Source organism: Vicugna pacos, chromosome 4 (assembly GCF_048564905.1).
Source record: "Vicugna pacos chromosome 4, VicPac4, whole genome shotgun sequence".
Lineage (NCBI taxonomy): Eukaryota > Metazoa > Chordata > Mammalia > Artiodactyla > Camelidae > Vicugna > Vicugna pacos.
This window is the reverse complement of record NC_132990.1, coordinates 70,907,894-70,933,228: the sequence shown is the minus strand read 5'-3', so window position 1 is coordinate 70,933,228 and position 25,335 is coordinate 70,907,894. Positions and strand designations below refer to the sequence as shown.

Below are 25,335 nucleotides of genomic sequence, written 5' to 3'. Positions count from 1 at the left end.
GTTAGATGTAGCACTTTTAAAAGCATTTCCAAAAAATCTTTGTCAAATTCAGTGCAATCACCAAACTTATTATTTCCCATTGAAAGAAATCTTAAAAATTGACTCCCAAGTGGTGGTTTTCTTGAATAACTTCTAAAATTTCTTACAGTATATTTACATAATAAGTAATAGCGTCACCACCATTCTACAACTTTTACATACAGTATCCCATTTGATCTTTGAAACAAGTCACTAAGACAGAAATCCCTGACATTCAATAGATGAAGAAACTGAGGCTCTATGAGGTTGGTTTTTTCCAAGGTTGTGTGGCCCTATCTCCCAGCTGAATATTCTCTCTAACAAAGCATATGGAAAATTCTCAATTATCAGGGTCTAAACATTCAACCTGTCAATTACATACGCCTTTTCCTTTTCCTGCTTGCTCTATGCCTTTAACTCTCTTTCAGAAAGGAAGATTTAGGAGCTAAATGACACCCAATCCTAATCAGTCCTAACTCTGCTTCATGTTCTGAGATCAGATGGGAAATAGAAATCTATTTTCTTACTCAAGCACAAGTGAAATGAACTGGTTTAATTTACTGGATAAAATCTACACTTGTCTATCACCCATTATCAAAATATACGCAAACTACTGACATATCATAGCCTATATCCATTAAAAACAGAGCTACTACTCTATATTCTAAAACAAAATATAAGTCTTATAAACCTGAAGCTCAGGGTGACAACCTAGATTACAGATATTAAAAATTAAACTGCTGTGGCTCAAATCCTGGCTCCGTATCTCAGCTGTGTGTTCTTCTGGGCAGGTTTCTTTATCTCTTGGAGCTTCAGATTCCTTAGCCCTAAAATAGGGGTTAAAAAAATGCTTTCATAAGGATTGAAAGACATAATGCACTTAAAGCATTTAGCATAGTGTCTTGCACTTATTTAAATATTGATAACTTGGCACTGATACTATTATTGGCATTTAACATTCAGCAAACTAGATCTATGCACCTTCCCATTCAATCCATAAATGACTGCACTTTAGAATATACTATAATATACCCACTTTAGAATATACTATATATACAATATACCCAATATACTTGGTTTTTAAAAAGATACCACAAACACCAGTATACTAAACGCCCTTTAGAAGTTAGCCAAACATCAGTTTTCTAAATCTTAGAAAAAGGAGAGTTGCAAAGGTTATTCCAATCAAGGGCGAGGCCGAAATTGAAAGCTGTTTTTAATAGATATGGACTATGATATATCAGAAAATTTGCTTGGAATGATACATTGCTGTAACATGGCAGAATGGTAATATCTATCTCGATAATGGACTGATGTAACCTGAAGAAGGGTCAGTGTTACTGCAGTATTACAAACCCTGTTGAAAGACATGGATGATGCAACTTCTATAGTAAGAATGGAGTCAACTCTGAGTCACCAGTGTAACCTTTGAGGAGCACTAAAGGAGAAAGGAGAATTCTTGAGTACTGACTCTTAGGCTCAGCATCTTAGTCAACAGTATGTAAGATGTTTCAGTGCTATTTGGACACAATATTGCATATACCAATGAATCTCAATAAACCATTTAGTGGAAAAAATACTGGAGTCATCAGTTCCTAACTATGACAAATTCCAATTTTCTGTAAATATCTCAAAATATTTTTTATCAGGCCTTCGGCTTGTCTATAGAAGATCCTCCAAAACAATTTTTTAATGAAATGAACTTAATTTTTTTTAATTGCTAAGAGCTTTAGGTACAGAGTCAAGATAACTTGAGTATCAATTCTAACTCCATCACTCATCAGCTCTGACTTTAAGATAGTTATTTAATCTGTTTCAGTCTCAATTTTTCTCATCTGGAAAATGGGAAATGCCAAGTATTAAGCCGTAAGGACCGAATGACACAGGAAACAATAATGCTTGGCATATAGTAAGCCTGAAGTAATAGTAGCCTCTATATTTTTTGCTATAGGATGGATGTTATACAAGATATAAGACATTATCAGACGTCTTTGTCTACCAAATACGTTTAAGTACAGTCAGACCTTTTCCAGGAGGAGTGAAGATAGAAAGGTATCAATAAAGAATGAGAAAGGCTTGTAAATGATAACCTGAGCCACAAAGGGAAATGATGGGCAGGGGAGAAGACAAGACAAGCTAGAAAAATGATACATCGCAGAGTGCGAGCGATGGCATTAGTAAGCTCTTAATAAGTAGGGAGAGGGATGCCACAGCGGGGAGAGGGACTCAGGGCTAGGACTCGATAACTTTGGCCAGGCCTGTCCTGCTACTTACTGTGGGGCAGGGGAACGTGGAGCGGCCTGGTATAGACAAGGATAGCGGGGCAGGGGTGCCGGGGCGACATAACTGACTAGCAGAAGCCATGATTCGCTGCGACAATGCCCAGAGCAGGCCCCAGCTCGAAGGCTGCAGCCGGGTGAGCAACAAAAGATTCTGGGGCTTGGACACTCTAGTACCCATAGTGGCTACCAAGGGCAGAGAAACTTGTTCTGTGATCACAGCACCTATGCTGACACCGGCCTGCCTGACACAGGATGAAGGCTGAGAGGAGAAAGGAAAAGAGCCGCTTCCCTCACGAGGGACAGAGAATGGGCAGGCAGGCGGGTAGCGGAAAAGCTGGGGACTCAACTCCCAGCGCCTCGGGGGAAATCACGCACGCTGGACTGACTCTGGCCCCTCGGAGCCCAGCATGAGGGCGGGTCCTCAGCGATTACCGGCGGAAACTGCCTCGAGGTGAGAGGTCGATTCATGAACAGGCAGATGCTAAACCAATGGGGCCAGCGCACGGGGCGGATGTTGCCTCCCATTGGTGGCCGTTGGGCGCGTCCAGCAGCCAATGAGTCAGCTTGAGGGGCGTAGCGGTGACGTTAGTTGCGGAGGAGGCCGCTTCGAATCCGCGGCGGCCAGCTTGGTGGTCTGGACCAATCAGCGGCCTCCAACGAGCAGCACCTTCTCCAATCGGCGGCCTCCACGACGGGGCTGGGGGGAGGGTATATAAGTGGAGTCGACGACGGCGCGGTAGACGCTGACCCACACATCACAGACATAGCGACTTGGCCTTTTTGTGCGTGTGAGAGGTAAGCGCCGTGGCCTGCCTTTTCCGACCTGCCCTTTGCCCTAGCCTCTGCTCCTCCTGACCCCGGGTTCTGTCGCCCTCAGCTCGATTACCTCGGTGTGCTCCCGTGCTGCGGCCTGTGACTGGTTTGTCTGCGAAGTCCTACCTGCCTGCTGACTGACTGGCCTAGAGCGCCGCCAAGATGAAGCTCTCCCTGGTGGCTGCGGTGCTGCTGCTGCTCGGCGCGGCGCTGGCCGAGGAGGAGGACAAGAAAGAGGATGTAGGCACGGTGGTCGGTATCGACCTGGGCACCACCTACTCCTGGTAAGCGGGGTTTGTGGAAACTGGGAGAATGGGGCGTGGCTTCCTGGGCTGCTGTGAGCATCGCGGTGCTGATTCCTTCCGATCGGTTTTAACGCCAGCGTGGGGGTGTTCAAGAACGGCCGCGTGGAGATCATCGCCAACGATCAGGGCAACCGCATCACGCCGTCTTACGTGGCCTTCACTCCCGAAGGGGAGCGTCTGATCGGCGATGCAGCCAAGAACCAACTCACCTCCAATCCTGAGAACACGGTCTTCGACGCCAAGCGGCTCATCGGTCGTACGTGGAACGACCCGTCTGTGCAGCAGGACATCAAGTTCTTGCCTTTCAAGGTGCGACCGGGGTTTTCTCACGAGAGAAATTGGGTAGTGCTGGTTGAAGTATTTAGAAGTAAGAAGTTATTGAAGGACAGTGTAGAGACCACCAAAAAGGATACAGACGTGGTGTCTATATAATAAGGTTTATTTAATGCTGTTAGTGCGTTACAGAACTTAAGACATTTAAGGATGGCAAAGGAATTTCACACATAACTACTCTGTCCACAATAGTTTAGAATTAAGAGACTGATGAAAACTGAAGAGGTTTGTAATTGTAAGGGACCTGTACTCCTTGAGTATTTCTGCTCAGTATTCAGCTCCAAAGACCAAAGTAAGCCAAACTATATGGGAGGAAATGGGTCTCAGACAATCCTCTTTTAAAGTTTGAGATGTCATTGCTAGTATGTCTGAAAATAGTTATTCTTTAAAATAGGTGGTTGAAAAGAAAACTAAACCATACATTCAAGTTGATATTGGAGGTGGACAAACAAAGACATTTGCTCCTGAAGAAATTTCTGCCATGGTTCTCACTAAAATGAAGGAAACTGCTGAGGCTTATTTGGGAAAGAAGGTAAGTATTTCTAGAACGAGGTAAAGAAGTTTTATTATTACTATTCTGGATTGATTGTGATATATAGATGCCTTCATCGTTTTAATAAATTGAAACTGAATGACATCCATGTGTATCAGTTTTAGTTACTTGTGTGCTTTTCTGAAGGCTAAACAAAATACTAGGGACTTTTTATGTGTATATTACTCAATGCTTGCAAATTCATGGGTTTGAAATTATATATTATACTCACCTTAAAAATAAGCTGGCTTACAAACTAAAGTGATGGTTTGACTTAAATAAGGGTTAAACCGTGTGATAAAATACATTTAATTACCTTTTCTTATTTTTTTAGGTTACTCATGCAGTTGTTACTGTACCTGCCTATTTCAATGATGCCCAACGCCAGGCAACCAAAGACGCTGGAACTATTGCTGGATTGAATGTTATGAGGATCATCAATGAGCCGTAAGTGTTAAATTCAAAAGTTTTTGGCATATTTGCCAAATGGGGAAATGTGAACTTAACTAAACTTTTTTCTTCTTTCTCATCCTTTTAACAGTACAGCAGCTGCTATTGCTTATGGCCTGGATAAGAGGGAAGGGGAAAAGAACATCCTGGTGTTTGACCTGGGTGGTGGAACCTTCGATGTGTCTCTTCTCACCATTGATAATGGTGTCTTTGAAGTCGTGGCCACTAATGGAGATACTCATCTGGGTGGAGAAGACTTTGACCAGCGTGTCATGGAGCACTTCATCAAGCTTTACAAAAAAAAGACTGGCAAAGATGTGCGGAAAGACAACAGAGCTGTGCAGAAACTCCGGCGTGAGGTAGAGAAAGCGAAACGGGCCCTGTCTTCTCAACATCAAGCACGAATCGAAATTGAGTCCTTCTATGAAGGAGAGGACTTCTCTGAGACCCTGACTCGGGCCAAATTTGAAGAGCTAAACATGGTATGGTTTTTGTTTTTTGCCTTGCTAAATCTCTGAGTTTGGGACAATGCATTTAGGTATTTCGACTCTATCTGGGTGTGACAGGCATCATCACAATAATTGTGTTTCTTATTCTAGGACCTGTTCCGTTCTACCATGAAGCCTGTCCAGAAAGTGCTGGAAGATTCTGATTTAAAGAAGTCTGATATTGATGAAATTGTTCTTGTTGGTGGCTCTACTCGAATCCCAAAGATTCAACAACTGGTTAAAGAGTTCTTCAATGGCAAGGAGCCGTCCCGTGGCATTAACCCAGATGAGGCTGTTGCTTATGGTGCTGCTGTCCAGGCTGGTGTACTCTCTGGTGACCAAGATACAGGTCAGTCAGTGTCACAGCATCTTCCACAGTGCTTCAGTAGCTTGATGGGAAGAGTATGATTAGCTGTTGCTTTAGAAAGCAATAGAATATGAGCAATGAGGGCACACAGCTAGTAAAGGATACAGTGAGGACAAGACCTGGCACAGTCTCAAGATCCTTTAACAACTGTGTTTAATTGACTGCTTCTAATTGGTTTTGCATAGAACCTAACCAAATGGCAAGATGAAGATCAAGTTACACTGTTCATGGGGAGACTGGTATTGCTGCTATGACGCCTGAATTAGAACTTACCTTGATTAACTTACCTTTGTAGGTGATCTGGTACTGCTTGACGTGTGTCCCCTTACACTTGGTATTGAAACCGTGGGAGGTGTCATGACCAAACTGATTCCAAGGAACACTGTGGTGCCCACCAAGAAGTCTCAGATCTTTTCTACAGCATCTGATAATCAGCCGACTGTTACCATCAAGGTCTATGAAGGTAATTGCTTACATTTGTTAATAACATAGTATGTAGTTGAAGAGCATGACTTCTTTTAACACACTCTTAAAATGATTAGGGAAAGAAATACCTGCTGTTTTCAGGTAGGGTTCCCTAATTTAACTAGTGTTGAGTTTGGTAGAGCTAGTATTAAAATCAGTTTCTTACTTAGCTATCTAGCTCTCTTTCCCGTTAAAAATATGTTCTGAACTGGCTCCTGGAATATAAGAACAAGAAAAGATATCATACTGCTGTAGAGTACCTGGTAACTTAACTCACTGCCCCCTAAAGACCCAGTACTGACCCACCTCTAGCCGATAGAGTGCCCTTGCCACTACAGGCTCTAACAGACTGAAACGTAGGGATCTAGATGTACTAATGTTTGTCAGTAACAACTCAACAAGTCTTTTTGTGTATGACTTCTAGGTGAACGACCCCTGACGAAAGACAATCACCTTCTGGGAACTTTTGATCTGACTGGAATTCCTCCTGCTCCCCGTGGGGTCCCACAGATCGAAGTCACCTTTGAGATAGATGTGAATGGCATTCTTCGAGTGACAGCTGAAGACAAAGGTACAGGCAACAAAAATAAGATCACGATTACCAATGACCAAAATCGCCTGACGCCTGAAGAAATTGAAAGGATGGTTAATGATGCTGAGAAGTTTGCTGAGGAAGACAAGAAGCTCAAGGAGCGCATTGACACCAGAAATGAATTGGAAAGCTATGCCTACTCTCTAAAAAATCAGATTGGCGATAAAGAAAAGCTGGGAGGTAAACTTTCCTCCGAAGATAAGGAGACCATGGAAAAAGCCGTGGAGGAAAAGATTGAGTGGTTAGAAAGTCACCAAGATGCTGACATTGAAGATTTCAAAGCTAAAAAGAAGGAGCTAGAAGAAATTGTTCAGCCAATTATCAGCAAACTCTATGGAAGTGCAGGCCCTCCCCCAACTGGTGATGAGGAACCAGCAGACAAAGATGAGTTGTAACGCTGCTCTGCTAGTGCTGTAATATTGTAAATACTGGACTCAGGAACTTTCGTTAGGAGAAAATTGAGAGAACTTATGTCTCGAATGTAATTGGAATCTTCACCTTGGAGTGGAGTTGAAAATGCTATAGCCCAAGTGGCTGTTTACTGCTTTTCATTAGCAGTTGCTCACATGTCTTGGGGTGGGGGGAGAGGAGGAATTGGCTATCATCAAAATGGGTGAAAAAGCTGGGTTAGGGCGTGTGTTCACCTTGAAAATGTTCTATTTAACAATTGGGTCATGTGCATCTGGTGTAGGAACTTTTTTCTACCATAAGTGACACCAATAAATGTTTGTTATTTACACTGGTCTAATTTTTGTGATATGCTTCTAATTAGCTCAGTCACTTATTCTGTTGGAAGTGTTTTGAGGTAAGGAAACATTTTTATTCAGTCATTTCAGGAAAACTGTCTAACTTAATCTAATTTAAGAAAAGGAGTGGGAGGTTCATCTATATCCTTAACTAGGCAAGGGCCAGTTCACAATGCCCGAAGGTGGAGTTTTCCTGAACATAATTGAAATTTCCTATTTCCCTTTATCTTTTTGAAACCTTCTGGTGGCTTTTTATTACTAATGCTTTATAGTTGATTGGATTCTCTTGAGACTTGAGTGATGGATCACTGATGTTAACTTTACACACTTGCATTCAGCTTGTAATTTTAGGATGTGAGGGTATATTTTGAACATTAGCTATTAGTGGTACAGGAGTGGGGTCTAGGGTAGTGACCTTACATTTAGCCCAAGTACAATTTAATAAGTGATCAATAAAAGGCAGACTATCATGCTAACATGAAGTCCAATTCAGTCCAAAGATGGAAATTTTATAGGTGGGCAACCAGCTGAAAGGTTAATTTGTGGAACTGGGCAGAAGTGGAACTGGCCTGGCAATGATTGTTAAACTGAGAGGTCTGGACCTCTGTCTGCTGCATTGCCCCAGAACATTTGGACGGAAGGTCTTCAGGCCAAGTTGCGCACAAAATGACCTGCAGTGCTGTGTGCAGTGGGTTAGGGAGTAGGTGGGAAAGACAAGGGCCAGTCTTCATCCCTGACCCCAGTGGCTCTCACTACCATGTGACAACAGCCTGCTTCTCTTTCTGAGAAGCAGCGAATGAATATTGAAAGCACTTCAACATGTTAATGTCCACTGTGATTTCTACAGCTTTTGTTGGATGTAGCAATTATGACTCTGCAACGTTCTTGTGATTTGTATTCTTAACCAATCAATTACTAAATTATCTGGATTGTATTGCTGGTAAAACCTTTTATATAATAGAGGTTTTTGCACTGGGCTATCTAGTTTATCTCTTCGACACCCAAGTAGTAAGAGCAAGAGGGATATAATATATAGTGCAGAAAATATTCTGGAGGTTTAAAACAACTAAGAATTAAGCTTTTCTGAAAGTAATTGACATTTAAAAGTAATAAAAATGTGGGTTTTTTATTAATCAACTACAGTCACAATACAGTCATCATAGATTTCCCCTTCTGTATTCATCCCACCAAATACAAAGCAAAGTGTGTCAGTCTGACTTTCTTCATGTGAGTCACCACCTTGGTTTACTTCTTTCTCAGTGGAATCTCCTTTCTCAGCATCACAGTGTAGCATGGCAGCATTTGAATCTTCTTTCTCAGAAGTGCCCATCACTGGCCATGGAATGATACACATGGAATGGTCCAATCGTCCAGGGGGTAGAAAAGTATCAAATTTAAGCAGGGTCCAGTGCTGCTTGTCTATGTTGGGGGGGAAAAAAAGTCACTGTGTTTAGACATTTCCAGAAATGCTCAGTGGTGTGCTGTATCATTTGAGCCCTAAAAGAAACAGTCAATAAAAGGGGAAAAACCTAATGGCATTGTTACTGTTTTGATGTCATTCCCTAAAAATCTGGTTTTCACTCCTTTGGATTTAGATGTGAAGGGACCAAACTGAAAAACCAAAGTATTGTGATACTTTTCAAAGAATGTTCACTTTTGTTTAAAGACACACAGTGAACAGGTGCTCACCTATGTGATACTGGTACATTGTGTCCAGTGCTCCTTTGGGAGTCATGCCTCCAAAGACATATACATGTTTCCCCACAGCCACCGCTGAGTGGGCAGCACAGCCTGTGGGAGCTGCCCCGGTGGGACTTAGCTTCTGCCACTTCATGTCACCTGCCAAGAGAAAGAACATGTTCGGGCACAACATGGCTCAGAATGTGGTTTCAGCCTTATCTGTCAGACTCCTACAAGCTAGCAAACCAGTCAATGAACATCATTCATTAAGAGCTCTGAGAGAGAATATAATAAGGTTTAGTGTACACCGAAATTACCTGGGGGAGCTTGAAATTCTGTTTGGGTAGTTCAGGGAAGCGGGCTAGGGGTGGGCTCAGTAATCTATAGTTTTTGTTTTGTTTTTTTTCATGGAAGTACTAGGGATTGAACCCAGGACCTCATGCATGCTAAGCACACACTACCACCAAGCTATATTCTCCCCACCGTAATCTCTGGTTTTAACAAGCATCCCAGGTGATTCTGATGTAGGTGGTCTTTGGAGCATCCTGAGGAATGTGATGCAATCTTTGCTGACTGTCATCATTAACTATTTTGGAGCCCAGAAGGAGGTGAGGTTCCAAGTGTGTGTGTGTCTGTGTGTGTTTTGTGTGTGTGCATACATGCCTGTATGTACACACACACATGTATATTTTAAATACTAACATTTCCTTAGAAAGCAACTTTGTAAGCAATGGCTAGACACTTTAAATATTTTGCTTACTTTATTCTCAAAACAGTCACATGAAATTGCTTTTATTTCTGCCTAACTTACCTTCTTCTTACAGATAAAGAAACAGGGTAAGAGAGGGAAAGAGACTTGTCTAAGATCCCACAGCTAGCAGGTGGCAGAGCTAGAATTGTACTCAGGTCTGACTCCAAAACCTGTGTTCTCTATGCCTCACTCAGCACCTACTCCCAACCTATTTCTGCAGGGATATTTGTACCTTTCAGACAAGCATTTAATTGAGGCAAGGTATCACTGGATTTTAGGTTTAGAAAACCACTCGGGTAGGAAAGGAGGAAAAATAGGCAGGAAGTAGTTCCTCATGCAAGAGAAAAAGACTTTCTTTTTTAAAAAAATAAGCATTAAAACCCTGTTCAACTGCCTGCAAGGAACGCTTCTGTGAAGATATTTTCCATCTGTCAGTTCAAGGCAGGAGTCCAGCATCTCAGAATTGGAAGGGAGAATCACCAAGTCCAGCCAAATATCCTAGCCAATGCAGGGATCCCAGCCAGTGTCACGTGGCTTCAGATGTCACCAGACCAGAGAACCCATTGTTTGGCAGGGCAGCCTGACACACTGCACAGCAGTTCTCATGCCTTCTGCCTGCAGTTTCAATTCTTGTAGTCTGGAGCAATGGCAGAACACGTTCATTTGTTCATCCGTCCACTCATCAACAGATATGCACTCACCACCCGCAGCCTGCCAGACACTGAGCTCAGTGCTGGAAATACATGGGGCACAAAAGAAATAAAGTCCCTGCCCTAAGGGAGATCATAGTCTGAAAGAATGACCCAGAAAAGAGTCCAGGCTCTTAAGGGCACATCAGTCCTTCAGATACTTAAAGACAATTCTCACGTTCTCCCTAACTTTCCTCTTCCCAGTGTTTTTTAACCATTTATCATCACAGTTCTGGTTGTCCACCTCAAGACACACTCCAGAAGTTATCCAAGCCCCTCACAGGCATGAGGGTAACAGCTAATGCTCTAAGGAAATCCAGTCGGAAAACACAAAGCATAATGAATTATAATGAAAAAGCAGGGTTATTGGAAGGGTAAGAAATAGTTAATGGGTAGGGACATGGCAAATGCTCAGGAAATACTTGCTTTTATTGCTATTAATTTTTATTATTGTTCAGGTCACATTTGACAGAATCTAGTGAAGATTCTGCTGACGAGTCAAGTTTACCCACACCTAGAAGCAAGGCTATAGTCTGTCAAAGCAATTTTATTTAATTCTAAGTAGATGAGCCCCTGTGCTCTCCACCCCACTTACTGGTATCAATGCAATGGAGATCATCATAGAATTTGTCCCCTGCCAAGCCTCCATGGATGAAGAGCTTTGTCCCTGCTGCCACCATCACGTGACCGTGCCGGGGGGATGGAGGATTTCCAAGTGTCTCTGGCTGTGACCAGGACAAGGTGTCTAAGAAAATAAATTCATTGACATTAGATGACAAAGCTACAAAGCAAGGACACGAGGAATACACCCATCTCACCTCCCAGCGAGCAGAGATGCTCCAAGCAGATAGCAACCTGGGATCTTTCACTCTGATTCGCCAACCCAACCCAGGCCCCCCTCCCTCTACAGCCTTCACAGCATCAGATGGCACACTTCCAGAGCCAGAGCATTCACTACCTAATATGCCTGGCCCTTCTACTGAGCATTAAAGAAACCACACTTTGCTTTGATTTAAAAAAAGACCTCCCTTAAGTTTCTTCAACCTAGAACTGCCCCAGAGTTAAAAAGGAGCCTGCTTCAGAGTCTTCTCTTTTTTAAGACAATACCCTTAATTAAATTGCTGGAACAGTAGCGGGGGAAATAGACTACTTTTAAAGTTAGCAGGGCCTGCTGAAATGGTTGTGTAGGATAATGGTTAGAACATGGGATTTGGTGTTAAAACTGGGTTATTTCATGGAATAACAATTAGGTCTTGCACCAATCAATTCTTAGGAATGGCTAACAGTGTGTACCTGTGTCTGGGGAGTGGGAAGGAAAGGCCTAAGGGGAAACTTGTACTTTTTTTACCTTATAAACCATACTGTTTAAAATTTTTTAAATTGATCAATTACTCCTTTTTAAATGCAAGTTTCACTATGGGTAGAAGCTATCAGCTAAGAGATACACTGAAGAAGTCTAGAAGTGAGACAGAGCCATGTTGTCATTTTCTAACCTCTGCTTCCTACATCAGGTAAGCTGCAGGCTGGGTGGCCCTGACCAGGTAAGTGGCAGCCCCAGGGTGCCCCGCAGTCCATACTTGCATCAAACACATGCAGCTTCACATCCTGCACCGGCTGGGCACCTCTCTCTCCACCCCCAAAGACATACAGCTGGTTTCCAATGGCTGCCGATGACGTGTGGAATGTTCTTGGGGATGGTGGTGGGCTCGTCACCTCTGGCATGGTCCAAGTACCAGTTTCTGATCCAGAGAGAAGGCAGGCATCAACAACACCCAGGCTTAGGGGAATCTGACATTGACTCTGGGGCTGGGCTAGGTCACCTTTCGAACCTCAATCCCCAGTGGGGACAGTGTAGATCCAGGCAGGGATCTCATGCCACTAAAGTCAAGGAGGGATAGGGGGCAATCCTTGGAATTTGCCTAGATAGACTCAAATTCCCAAGACTGAAAAGTCACAAGTATAATTAAGAATGAGGTCAGTTTGTTTTTGGAGGCCTTCAAACATCCTCTCTGAATCCTCTTCCCCTTTGCTGACTACCCTGCCCTATGCCCACTCATAAGAGCCCAATGTCTGCTAATATTCATTTCCACTAGATGCAAGAAACCAAATGTGCCGAGTTTCTCAGGATATGTGGCCATTAAAGGAAAGTAGACAATATTACCAGTTTCAGTAGTGGTAGTAATAGTCCCTACTAATTGGTAAGTGCTAAATAAATATTAGTTTCTCCATTTTACAGATAAGGAATTAAAGCAAAGATAGATTAAGCTGGGATTCAAATTCTGATTCAGTAACACCAAGATCTATGTATTTTCCACTCTTCTGACTTGAGAGTAAAACTTCACCACCTGGGTAGTGTATAGAAGCTTCCTTCTTTTCGAAATGAAGCATGAATTTTATAGAAACACATACAGTAACTGAGCACCTTCCTTGTGCAGAACCACTTCCCTGAGCACTCCGCCATCCCCACTACCCTCACTCAACCCTGGGAGGCAGGTGGAAAGCATTTCTTCCTTTGCACATGAGGGAACTGAAGCTCAGAAAGTGTAAATCCTTTTCCCCAGGTCACTGTGTTGGTAAGTAATAGAGCAGGGCTTTGAACACACATCTGTCAAAACTCCCATACTCATTCCACTATAACAGACCAGGAATTATTTCTTGCCTGGGAAATTCTGTGCCTATTGCAAAGGTCTTCTTCACTCAGTATACAAAGTGCCCCATGAAGCATTTGTAATAGGTGTGAAACTCAGAACACGAACCTGGAGACCAAGCAAGTCTCAGCCTATACCCAAAGCAAAATGTAATTGTCTCAATGAACTTATTTACAAAACAGAAACAGACTCACAGACATAGAAAACAAACTTATGGTTACCTAGGGGACTGGGGCGGGGGGGGGAGAGGGGAGTGGAGGAATAAATTGGGAGTTTGGGATTTACAGACACTAAATACTATACATAAAATAGATAAACAGCAAGATCCTACTACATAGCACAGGGAACTATATTCAATACCTTGTAATAGCTTATAATGGAAAAGAATATGAAAAGGAATATATATATATATAGCTGAACACTACGCTGTATACCAGAAATTAACACAACATTGTAAACTGACTATACTTCAATTAAATTTTTTTAAAAATGTAATTGTCTCTGCAGCTACAGATCTTGGAGAGCTTTTGGATCTTAGAGGGAGTTAGAAGGTGTCCAACCTCCAGGGTAAGAAGATCCTGGGATCGTGTTGCTGCCAAGTCAAACACTAGTACAAATAGTCAGGAAGGAGTCCCAAGCCAGTTGGGGGACTTGCCTTAGTAACAAGAGCAACTAATGACTCACAACATTTTTCATATTTCTTGGGCATGGTGTCAAATTATACTTTCTAGGAGAGAAAAAGGATCTGGTGGAAAAATCAATTCTTTTGACAGAAGCTTTCCAAATTCTTACTGTATTTTATTTAAATAGATTCCATCATTGAAAATCAAAGGCCAGAGTTCCAGAACTGATTTCCATCTGCCAAACCATAGTTACATCAACCACAACAATGACGACTGAGCATTAACTACGTGCCAGATTTGAGTTACTTTAAATTCTTGCCAAATTTAACAAGGTAGGAATTATTACTATCCCAAAGTGACAGACAAGGCCAACTACTATACAAATAAATCTACTGTTGATAAGAGGAAACTGGGCAAGAGTTGACTGCCATGTGAAAAATGTCCAGGTTATTAGTAATTAACAAAATGCATACTTAAACAATTAGATACAAGTTTTTTTTTAACCTATCAAATTAGCAGTGATAATTAGCAGTATTAAACACGCTTGGAGAGAGGGTAAGTTGGAAAAATCTTTTTGGAGAGCAATTTGGTAGCACGTACTAAAAGCCTTAAAGTTCAGTGTTTTATCTAGTTTTATGTATAAAAATTTCTGGGCATGAATGCTAAGACAACAATTTGAAATACAGTCAATGACTTCTGAACAAAGATGTTTACTGCTTTGTTATTTACAATGATAAAAACCTGAAGACAACGTAAATGTTTAAAAAAAAACAGAGCAATTATGGTATTGTCATAAAACTGAGAATTATAGAGCCATTAAAAATGATTTTAACAAAGCCTTGCTTTTAATAGGGAATCATTTCTGTGGTAATTATGAAATTAAAAAGAAAAAGACACAATAGTGTAGTGATGAAACAGTATGATCTCAGGCTTATAAAAATGCAGAGAAAATAGACAAACAACAAGATTATACTGTATAACACAGGGAACTATATTCAATATCTTGTAGAAGATGAAAACGAATATATGTATGCTCATGTATGACTGAAGCATTATGCTGTACACCAGAAATTGACACAACATTGTAAACTGACTATACTTCAATGAAAACATATATAAACAAAATCCCCAATGGGCACCACATGGTACCCCTTATAACTCCTTGAATGGAATATATCCTCCCAAAATAGGAAACTTAAAATTTAGGTATATCACAGTTTCAGGCCTCTGAGTATCAGGGCTAGAGATACACAAATGTAAGCTTCCTAAGTGGAGGCCTGGAAGTCATCACTTTGGAGGGCCGATGAACAAGTCTTTTTTTTTTTTTTAAATTGAATTCTAGTCAGTTACAATGTGTCAGTTTCTGGTGTACAAGTCTTAATATCATAGAATTGGGCCTATTAAAATTTTTTTTTAAATGCAGAGAAAAGACAGAAAGGAAGTACACAGAAACATTATTAAAAGCCTTAATGTCATAGGATTGTGGATGGCTTTTGTCCACTTATTTAGACTTTTCAAATATTTTACAATGAATATAAACCATATTTATAAAGAGAAAAGAAATCTATCTGACAAAAAGTCAAGTCTACCTCCTGCAGGTGGTTCAGCAATATCCTTTCAGTAGTGATGGTCCTGAACCGCTTCATCTATGATAAAGCTGCCAATGAGACTGGTCAGGAACTTTGCACTTTTTGAATAAAAGAAACATACTAGGAGGATCTAGGTCAGGGTTTCTTAACTTTGGCACTATTGACATTTTAGACCAGATCATTCTTTTTTACACACACAAAAATGTTTAATGGAGGTACTAGAGATTGAACCCAGGAACTCATGAATGCTACCTATGTGCTCCACCACTGAGCTATATACCCCACCCACCTTGACCAGATGATTCTTTACTGTGGGGGGCTGTCCTGTGCATTACAGGACTTATGGCATCTCTGGCGTCTACCCACTAGATGCCAGTAGCAACCCCCTGCCCTGAGGTGTGATAACTAAAAAATGTTTCCAGACATGGCCAAATGTCCCTAGGCAGGCACAACTGCCCCCATTTGACACCTCCGATGTAGGTGACTTGGGTTCTCCTGCTTCAGTCACTGACTCTCTGGTGACTTTAGGAAAGTCACTTCCCCTCACTGGACCTGATTTGCCCACTAGGCATAGCTGTTCTCTGATGTCTCTTCTAGCTTTGGCTTTTAAGGAATTGATCATTGTACACATTACGAGGAAAACAAAATGGAATTTTATTATTTTCAGATTCTGTTAGAAGTTAAAATTCCTATTTTTTACAAGGTCAGCAAAGTTAAATGGATTAGTCAGTACAATCCAAACGGGGTTTGGTACAGGAACTGGAATTGGATTTATTCCAATTTATTTTGGTAAGTAAAATAACCTTTGGCTACTTACCAGGATTCAGAATTTGTAGGCAATTTCGATTTCCTGACTGGTTGGCACCTCCAAACACCCAGATGCTGTGAGGTGTGCAGGAGGGAACGAAGCTGGCATGCTCATACCGGGGCAAGAGACCCTCCGAGGTGGCTAAATCCCACTGGTGCGTTCCTAGAAAACATTTCATCAAGTTCCTAGATTCAGGGCTACCAATGCTTATACTGGTTGACAAACTTGGGGGAGGGTAGTAAGGAGAAAAGGGTCAAAAGCATAAGTGAACAACCATCAGATCACTTAAAGGGAATGTGGTCAACCTATAAAAAGTTCTACAGCAGACACTTTGGGGACTGTCTACCTAGTCCATAATCCTCTTGTATGGGAACTGTCCCCACTCTCCCAACTCCAGGGACAAGGCCAGAAGACTTGGTTGTACTACACTTTGACTTTCTAGACTTAGCTGATAAGGTCAAAGGTAGCCACTGGACCCAAAATGGGCCAATCAGATCCTCTCTCCCAAGAATTTGGAATTCAAACAGATTTCTGGATTTGGGTGGCCATCTCCTATTTGGGTGTGGAGAAGCAGACAAAGCCTAAGTACGCAGAAGAGAAGAATGAAACACCTACATAAAGAAGCAGATCCCCCTAGAGGGAGTGAGGGAGGAAGTAGACAGTCTTCAACAGCTTTCCAGTTCCTGCTTCCACTCTCCTGAGGCCTGAGGCGAGGCCAAATTTCCTGCCCTTGGAGTCTCCCCACTCCTTTTTTTTTTTTGCTGGCTTAAGAGAGTTTCTGTTACCTGCAACTAAATGATTTCTGGCTTTATAAAACAACTTCACAGTCTCTTAACACCTAACTGATTAGTTATTTTAATCAGTAAGCAGCTTGCATAAGAACTTCACAGGCATTATCCTGTTTACAAATGCCAAGTGAAGCAAGTTATTTCCCCCACTTTAAGGGACACTGAAACCCAGGAGGTTTAGGTGGTTTAGCCAGAGTCACAAAACTAGTAAGTAACAGGTCACAACAGAGTTGTAACTGAACTGGACAATGAGCTTCTTGAGAGTGGAAAGAGATTAATTTACCTTTGATTTCCTAGTGCAAGGTGTAGAAATTCAAATTCCTGTGCAGGATTGGAGGAAACTGGAGAATGAGAGCCCCACTGATAGGTGGCAGCTCAGGTACAAGTAACTGTCACCATGTAGACATACAGGCCTACTGATGTCAGATCTTCAAAATTATCAAGAGAGGCCAAACCACTTCAAGTTTTATATGCAGGCTCCTGCACATTTGGTTAGTAAACAACTGAGATCAAAACAATAACAGCAATGTTACATGGACCCAATAAAACATGTAACAAAACACCAGGTTTCTTCTGATGTGATGTTCATCATCTTAGAGGAAAATCCTGCTGTCTGGTCTGAACCAGCATTCTTAGGAATGGTCATGGCTGGCAGCACAAAACCCTGCTCTCTGGCCATAGGACTGCTCAGCTGCTGGTCTTACCCAGATCCATGGTGTGCACATCTGAGAAGCTCCTGTTTGGATCTGCTCCCCCAACAATGAAGACCTTCCCGCTCTTGGAGTCACCAACAGGGGGTAAATATGAGCAGCTGTGGCCAACCCGAGCACAGGGGCTGTCTCCAGTCAGGGTCAAGGTGTACCTGAGGAAGGAAAGATGTATTCAGGAGGCCTGAGCAGAGACTAAATGCAGCAGTGTGTTCTTCCCACTCCTCATGGAACAGTCACCAGGATGAAGGGTCTTATACATACACACACATTTAAGTCATATCCAGCAAAGTAGCATTTCCTTGATTAACAACGGTACCTTCCACTTGCACATGACCTTTGACTTTTCAGTTTTGTCACTACTTTCATTTCACATTAACCTAGTGGAGATGCCCTGGGTTAGTAATTGTCCCCATTTGGTAGATGGGGAAACTGATACCCGGAAATGTTAAGTGGTCTGTCCAGGCTCAGGGCAGTAGTTAGGAGCACAGTTTGCAAATTCAGACAGATCTAGCTCAAATCCCAGTTCAGGTGCCTTCTAGATATATGACTTTTTGGAAATCTCTTAACCTTCTCCAAACCTTACTTTCCTCATTTGTGAAATGAAGACAGTAATAGTTCTCACCTGTGAAGAGTAAGGTGCAATCTTGTTACAGACTCAGTAAGTGATGGCTAGAGCTTTATGTGCAATCACATAGGAACCAATGGTCCCAAAGCTTTTGCCACTAGCCAGTGATGCTTCGCTCTGCCAACAAATATTCTCCACAATTCACTGATTTTTAAGAACTTTTCCAGATTACTCATAAAGCTCGACCTGATGGAAGCCAAAGTTAGGACTTTGAAAAAATCAAATACAGGACCTATTCACTCTGCTCTCTAAAGTTATTCTGAATGGTGACAGAGAAAGCACACTTGAAGCTTCCTAGTTGGAAAAGAAAATTCTCCTTTCCTTACCTGGCTTCCCTACACCCTTCCCTTTTGATTCTCTTCCCACCTGTCTGGCTGTGCTTTCTGTTTCCTACTCTGACTCTTTTCCCTCTAGCTATCCCCCAATCCTCATGGATTCTTTTCTCTTCTCCTCAGTCTAGTTTGCTTACCTGATCAATTTGACACCCACTGATGGCCTCAATTACCACCTATCTACATATTGTTCATCAGTGATTTCCAAATCTCTATTTCTGTTCCAGATCCCTCTTCTGACATCCAGATTCACATATTCCATTACCACCCGAAGGGTTTCTAACAATGTACCATGCCTGCTGCTAAATTCATTACAACCCTGGTTTCACAGAATCTGCACAAAGCCCTTTTGAGAACAGTACTAAAATCATCATTTGAGTTTTACAACTGAGGACGCGAGGCTTAGAAAATTTAAATAACTCATTCAAGAGCACACAGCTATTCAGCTACATGGTGAGTAAGACAAAAGAAGTCCCTGCCTTCATAGTCATGACAGACTCATGGGGAAGAAAAACATTAAACAGATAATTTCACAAATATCAATTTCATTTCAATTGTGCTATAAAGGAGTATAGAACATATAATATGACAACATATCATAGGGGACCCTACACTGTTCGGAGAGGTTGGTGAGGGGTCAGAGAAAGCTTCCTGAAGAAGCACCATTTGGTCTGAGATCTGAAATATGAGTAGAAGTTAGCTGCGCAAAGAGAATAAAAAAAGAGAAGGGGAAAGAGTGATCCAGGTAGAGAGACCAGCACATCTAGTTCATGAATGGGACTGCAATGTTAAAGGAAGAGGGAAAAAACAGGATGAGTAAGGGACTTGAGGCAGGGACATATCATGCAGGGCCCAGTGGGCCATTTTAATGACTCTGGTTTTTATTCTAGACCAATGGCAAGGCCCCAAAGGGTTTTAAGCCAGGGAATGCCATGATCAGATTAATGATGGAGAGAGAGCAAGAGTGGACACAAGGAAGCCAGACAGTGGCTCTCTTCCAAGGTCCAGCAGAAGTATTGCTTCCTCTCTAGAGCCTTCTGTGAGCCCTGCTTCAGCACTGATCACTTTTCATCACCATCACCTGCTTAGTCTGCAGCCCCCACTACTCTGAGTCTATTCACCTTTATACCTTCAGCACCTACAAAGCAGCTGCCCTTGATGGGCCAGTGTCTGTTGTTGAATGAAGGGCTGGTTGAACCAGCAGTCAAGAAACAGCGAAGTCAGTTTTATTCCAACCCAATTCCTTGAAAATCTGAAAAAAGTGAGTCACGGTTTGGGGGAAGACACAGTGTCGGAGCTGAGGATGCCAGATGGTCAGTGTCTTATTCTTGCTGGTAAATGGATTATAATAAAATCAACATCTGCTCTGTGATAATTATTGCCCCCCTATATTTCCTCTGAAGACTTTCTCAGACAGTTTGAGTCTAATTACCAGAAACTGTTTCATCTCTACCCTTTTTCATAGACGACCAAATATGTTAGTAAACTACTTATAAATGAAACAAAAACTCATGTGTTTCTCTGTCTGAATTCTTCCTTACAGACCATGTTGCTTTCCTGGGCTTTTCGCCAGGCTCCAAGACTGGCAGCTGCTTCATGGTGTCCTATACATAACAAAGAAAGGCACTTTTTAGACATTTGTCTTCTACCTAAAACATAGAACACAGAACAAATCAGGTTACTTCCCTCTTTAAAAACTATCCTGTTTTATTCATTCATTCATTCATTCAATGAAGGTACTAGGGATGAACTTGGGACCTCATGCATACTAAGCATGTGCTCCACCACTGAGCTATGCCCACTTCCCAAAAAACTTTCCTGTTGATGTACCAATTTCTAGGGCCTGATTAATTTTAATAACCATTACCAACTTTTTGATATAAACTTATCTTTTGGGAGGCAACTATAACACAATCCCCCTTTTTTTTAAATGGGGGAAAGGCAATCAGGTTTATTTGTTTAACAGGGGTATTAGCGATTAAACCCATGACCTCGTGCATGCATGGCATTCCACCCTCCCTGCCATAACACAACTTTCTTAATCCAATTACAGGATTTTTTCTTTTTTTGGCCAAAGTTTTCTGTATGTATGTGGTTTTCATGGGGGAGGGGTATATATTTAAATCATTTTCGGACATTATAAGGTGTTTATGTTCATCAAAAGATACACCATTTTAAACGGCTGAGAAGTACTGAATGCTCGGATAAATCCTGGCCTCAGCATGACATTCAAAACCTTTTGGCCTCAATCTTCTTTTCAGGAACTCACCTCTACAATTTCTTGCTATAGTGGGCTGTTCTTACTATATTTGTTCCTCTAAAATGGCAGGCCCTTTCATAACTTGCATTCTGCACTGCTTCCTTTACCTGAAATGTCCTTTCCCTTCTCGTCAACTAGCAAACTCATAGTCAAACTCCAAAGCCCAGCTCAAATGTCCCCTCCTCAGTAAAACCTTCCCTGACTTTCTGCACTCCTTGTACATCCTCAAGTTACTTTCTTCTCCATCTGAAGGTATCTACTAGGATCACCCTGAATGTAATTATCTATTTAAAAGTCTCTAGGCCAGATTGTAGACTAAATTGCACTGGACCAGATTCCAAGAGAGCTGGGCCTCTCAGATTCAGAGAACCTATCAATGGGCCCGGTATAAAGAAAATGGATGAGATTTCTGAGAGGTGAATGTGTAAATCCAACCTTCAGCCTAAGCCACTGACTGCTGTTCCCAAAGCCCAAAGCTCAGTGGGGTAAACTTCATATGGACCAGGACTTCCAGCAGCCGCCCCTGCCAGGCCCATCCCCCAGTCCCAACCCCGCGTGGCAGCGGTAGGGAATAGAAGACAGGGTTAGGAGAGAACAGGCTGGTTCCTCTCCGTCAATGTAAGGGAGCCCGAATAGGTTTCCTTAGCGCCTTCCACCCGGCCCAGCTCCACTCCCCTAAAGGATACAGCCGCCTCCACCCGTGACCAGTTCAAACCCTGGGCCTGGAGACCCCGAAGCTCCAGACCGCATTACCTGCGGCTGCTCAGGCCAGTCCCGGGCCGTGGCTCCGCCCCAATAGGGGCGGGACCTGCACCTTCGCTCCTCCCCCAGGTCCCGGAAGAGCGCCGCGGCCAACCGCTTCCCCGCCTCCCTGTCCCCAGGCCTCGTCACCTTGGGCGCGCCCTTGGAAGGGGGTGGAGAGAGGTCCTCGCGGCCCGGGGTGTCCACCCCGCTGTGTGTTTCTCCGGAGCTGAACTGGCCGGGTCGTCCTTGTGGCCCTACCTCCCCGCGAAGTCAATAAGCCATGGCTACTTGTAAACGATTTACAAGCGAAACGCCAGGGATTGGGCATCTACTTAGGTGACCCAAATCCCCTCGGCAGCTGGGCTGTCCTAAAGGAGCTAGGATATTTTCAGTTCCAGCGGTTGTTAGAAATGGTTTCTGAAAGGGAGTGTGTTAAAGGTGCTTTCCTAAGTGTGAAATCTCCCTGCGCAGTCTTTGGGCCAGTTCAAGCTTTGGAGACTTAAATAGCCGACTCATTCCATAATTAGTGTCTGTAACTATGGCAGGCACTATGCTGAACCAGGCAAACCCGGCCCCTGGCCTTCTGGAGTTTACAGTCTAACAAATAACTAGGTACATTTTTTAAAAAGTGTACGGAACAAAAAGTTCATCAAGGAAAAAGTATCTATTCTTGGGGAAGTTACTTTCCTCTGGGCCCCAGTGTCGCCCATCTGTAAAACGGAGCTAATAAGACTTTTGTGGCATGGTTATGGTGGGGAATACATAAGCTACTGTATATAAAGTGCTCAGTGCCCAGTGGCTGGCAACAGAGCTGGTCCTCTGTAAAATGTAATGCTATTATTCCTAGCTGGAAATGAATTCTAGACACCAGTCCTGAGTTTGAGGTGTTCATCTGCATTATTTCTGGTCTCCTTCATAACCAAAGGTTCCCTGTGGCTTCCTGAAAGTGGAAAGGTGGCTCACCTGTGTCTATGTTTCAGAGAACCCCATAACCACTTAGGAGGGCTGAAGCCAGTTGTATCCCAGGAAATGGAGGAAACAGCTTAGGAAGGAAACCACAGGAGCTCCTGCTGTACAGAGGTTCCTCAGCTCTAGAATGGGAATGGTAATTACCTACCTCAAAGAGGGAGCAGTTGAGAGGATTTTACGGTACTGGTGAGAGACCAACTTGGTAAATCTTTTAGCTACTTGAAACCATAACAAAAATTTATTGACAACATGGAATTCACTGTCTGCAGCCCTCTTCACTGCTCAGATAACCTATTTCAAATACCCGGAGTCTTGCGGAGTTCCCATATTAATGGAAAAATCTCCACTGACTATCTACCAAAGAGGAGTTTCCGGCTCTCCTTCAGCAAAGAAAACTAAGGCCAGGTTGGCTCTGCCATATATCCATGTACATCTAGATGGAGATTCTGGCTCAGGGGCTGCAGAATGTCTTTAGGCTAGATCCATTTCAAGATGCCATGCTGGAGTTGCATGTAGACAAGAAAAATTGGAAGAGGTTTGTGGGCAAAATAGCAGTCAGTTTTCATTGTGAGACCTATGCTTTTAGACTAGAAATCACATTTCAGAAAGTGTTGGAATGAACTTTTGAAATCTATTTTTAAACTGGAAATCAAGGCCCAGAGAAGCTAAAACGACTAATCCACATAAATGGCAGAACCAGGAGCCTGGATATTCTGTTTCGTACAAAGAAGATTGACAACATATTCTAGTCAGCAAGGTCTGTAGGCTGTCTCTGTAACAAACCACCCAATGTGTCTATTACCTCATCTAAGAACTCGCCCAACACTGAGGACACTTCCTTCCTTTCTCTCTGCTGTGAATGTCAAGAGTGAGGTTAACTGAATGAGGTGCGTCTTCAGGAGGGAGCTTCTTACTGCCAGACGGTTTGATAATGTGAGGACTGCCCCCTATTTTCATTGGAAGGGCATAACATCTTTCATTACCTACTTGTTCACTGACTTATCAGTAAGGGAAGCAATGATGCTAGTGACACCTTCCTTTCAAGTAATTTACAGTTTGTAAAGCATGTTCATATCCATCTCCCTATTTGTCTCCCTTCCCAATTCTGAGAAAGTATCTTGAGTAGGATTAATTCCAGTTACTGAGGTTCACAGAGAACAAGTGAATTGTCAGCTGTTCAAAGTAGACTGTTAAAAAAAAAAGCATTTTTGAGCATCTTTTCCTCATTTGGTATTTTTTTCTCCAAAAACTCTGACTGAATTATCCCTATACTTTTTTTTCCCCCTGAAGTCTTAAATGTTATCTCACCTCTTCACAAAGGCCTTTCCTGCCTAGCCAATGTTCAGAGCTAACACTCATACTGCACACGACATTGGGTTTTCTTTGAGGGGGAGGTAATTAGGTTTATTTATTACTATTGCTTTTTTTATGGAAGGACTGGGGATTGAACCCAGGGTCTTGTGCATGCTAAGCACATGCACTCTACCACTGAGCTATACCCTCTCCCCTATACATGACATTGTTTTAAACCATTTCCATATGTTGATTCTATTACACTTCAGCACAAGCCTAGAAGGTAAGTATTCTTATCATCTCCATATGAGGCAGACACTGTTATTATCTCCATATTGGAGCTGAGAAAACTGGAGCAGAAAAACGATGAACAACTTTGTCAAAGTCACACAGGGAGTAATAGAGGCTGGACTTGAACTCTGGCCATTTGGTGTTTGAGTCTGCACACTTTAACTCCCTTGTATTGCCAACCTGAAGTAGGCCTCTTCAATCCCATTTTTCTTACAGTGCCCCTTCTTTCTCTTTTCACCATTAATCATACTCGGTAATTAATTATTTGCTCTTTTATATGTTTGTTATCAGATTGTAAGTCCCACCGGGCAGAGATCATATCTGTCTCATCCACATCATAGGTACTATGTAACTATTCAATAAATGAAGAAATATATGCTTGTGGGCACCATTCTGCAACAAACTTTTAAAAATTAATTCTACTTTGAGACAATTTCATACTTACAGAATAGCTGAAAGAATAATACAAAGAACTTCACCCAGAGACCTCAATAAAGTTTAGCCAAATGTTGCCAAAATACACTTTAGGGCAAGAGGTTCCAGTCCAGGGTCACTTGAACAACAAATATTCACTGAGCACCTCCTACTGTTGGATTATCTAACAGTCTCCTAACTGGTCTTTCGGCTGCAATCATTGCCTCCTACAGTCTTATACAGCAACTGAAGCGATCCTTTTAAAATGAGTTCGATCATGTTACTTCCCTGCTCAAATCCCTGCCATAATTGCCCGTTACATTCAAAGTAAAAAGCAACGTTCTTTTTTCTCATCTCCTCTCACCTTGACCCAACCACACTAATCTTCTTGCCATTTCCCAAAGATTCTAGACATGCTTCTGTCTTAGGGCCTCTGCATGCTAAGCATGTGCTCTACCACTGAACTGTAACCCCTACTCCTGACTTTGTTGGTTCTTAAAAATGCATCACTAGGTCTCCCTTACCTTGCTGTTCTTTTCCCCGAGCACTTATCACTTTCTAATATGCTCTACAGTTATTGTATTTGCTGTTTATGTTTTGTCTCCTGTACTAGAATATAGCTGCAGGTTGAGGACAGATATCTTTGTCTATTCTGTTTGCTGAATATCCCAAGCGCCTACAGCTCTACCTAGCACACAGTTAAGTGTTCAATTAATGGCTGTTGACTGAT

General features: G+C 42.4%; 2 protein-coding genes across 7 annotated transcripts in view; one reads left to right on the top strand and one right to left on the bottom strand.

Moving 5' to 3' along the window:
• The first annotated feature begins 2,952 nt into the window (after window positions 1–2,952).
• Window positions 2,953–7,382, top strand: HSPA5 (heat shock protein family A (Hsp70) member 5). The gene is made up of 9 exons (XM_006205513.4): window positions 2,953–3,095; window positions 3,178–3,397; window positions 3,496–3,727; window positions 4,146–4,283; window positions 4,618–4,730; window positions 4,825–5,215; window positions 5,333–5,570; window positions 5,884–6,051; window positions 6,478–7,382. The coding sequence occupies exons 2-9, from the start codon at window positions 3,276–3,278 to the stop codon at window positions 7,038–7,040; spliced, it is 1,965 nt and encodes a 654-aa protein (XP_006205575.1). The 5' UTR covers window positions 2,953–3,095; window positions 3,178–3,275; the 3' UTR covers window positions 7,041–7,382.
• A 1,119-nt stretch (window positions 7,383–8,501) lies between these two features.
• Window positions 8,502–25,335, bottom strand: part of RABEPK (Rab9 effector protein with kelch motifs) — an 18,131-nt gene continuing 1,297 nt past the window's right edge. For 2 of the 6 annotated variants that reach the window (XM_072960117.1, XM_072960120.1), the window contains 7 exons: window positions 20,180–20,238; window positions 17,672–17,829; window positions 16,189–16,341; window positions 12,005–12,250; window positions 11,107–11,256; window positions 9,081–9,230; window positions 8,502–8,810 (listed from right to left, as the gene is read on the bottom strand). In XM_072960117.1, the coding sequence (XP_072816218.1) occupies window positions 8,521–8,810; window positions 9,081–9,230; window positions 11,107–11,256; window positions 12,005–12,250; window positions 16,189–16,341; window positions 17,672–17,829; window positions 20,180–20,238 (1,206 nt within the window). In that variant the 3' untranslated portion in view covers window positions 8,502–8,520. Of the gene's footprint in view, window positions 8,811–9,080; window positions 9,231–11,106; window positions 11,257–12,004; window positions 12,251–16,188; window positions 16,342–17,671; window positions 17,830–20,179; window positions 20,284–21,647; window positions 21,771–25,335 lie in introns of those variants that run through there. The other 4 variants (XM_072960119.1, XM_031677535.2, XM_006205514.4 and 1 more) reach the window with 4 other exon arrangements.

Bases quoted from the DNA above. Each gene is read 5' to 3' on its own strand.
- HSPA5 (XM_006205513.4), top strand. From the start codon at position 3,276: ATGAAGCTCTCCCTGGTGGCTGCGGTGCTGCTGCTGCTCGGCGCGGCG. The intron at 3,398-3,495 runs GTAAGCGGGGTT...TTTTAACGCCAG, and splicing joins CTGGGCACCACCTACTCCTG to CGTGGGGGTGTTCAAGAACG. The intron at 4,731-4,824 runs GTAAGTGTTAAA...TCCTTTTAACAG, and splicing joins ATGAGGATCATCAATGAGCC to TACAGCAGCTGCTATTGCTT.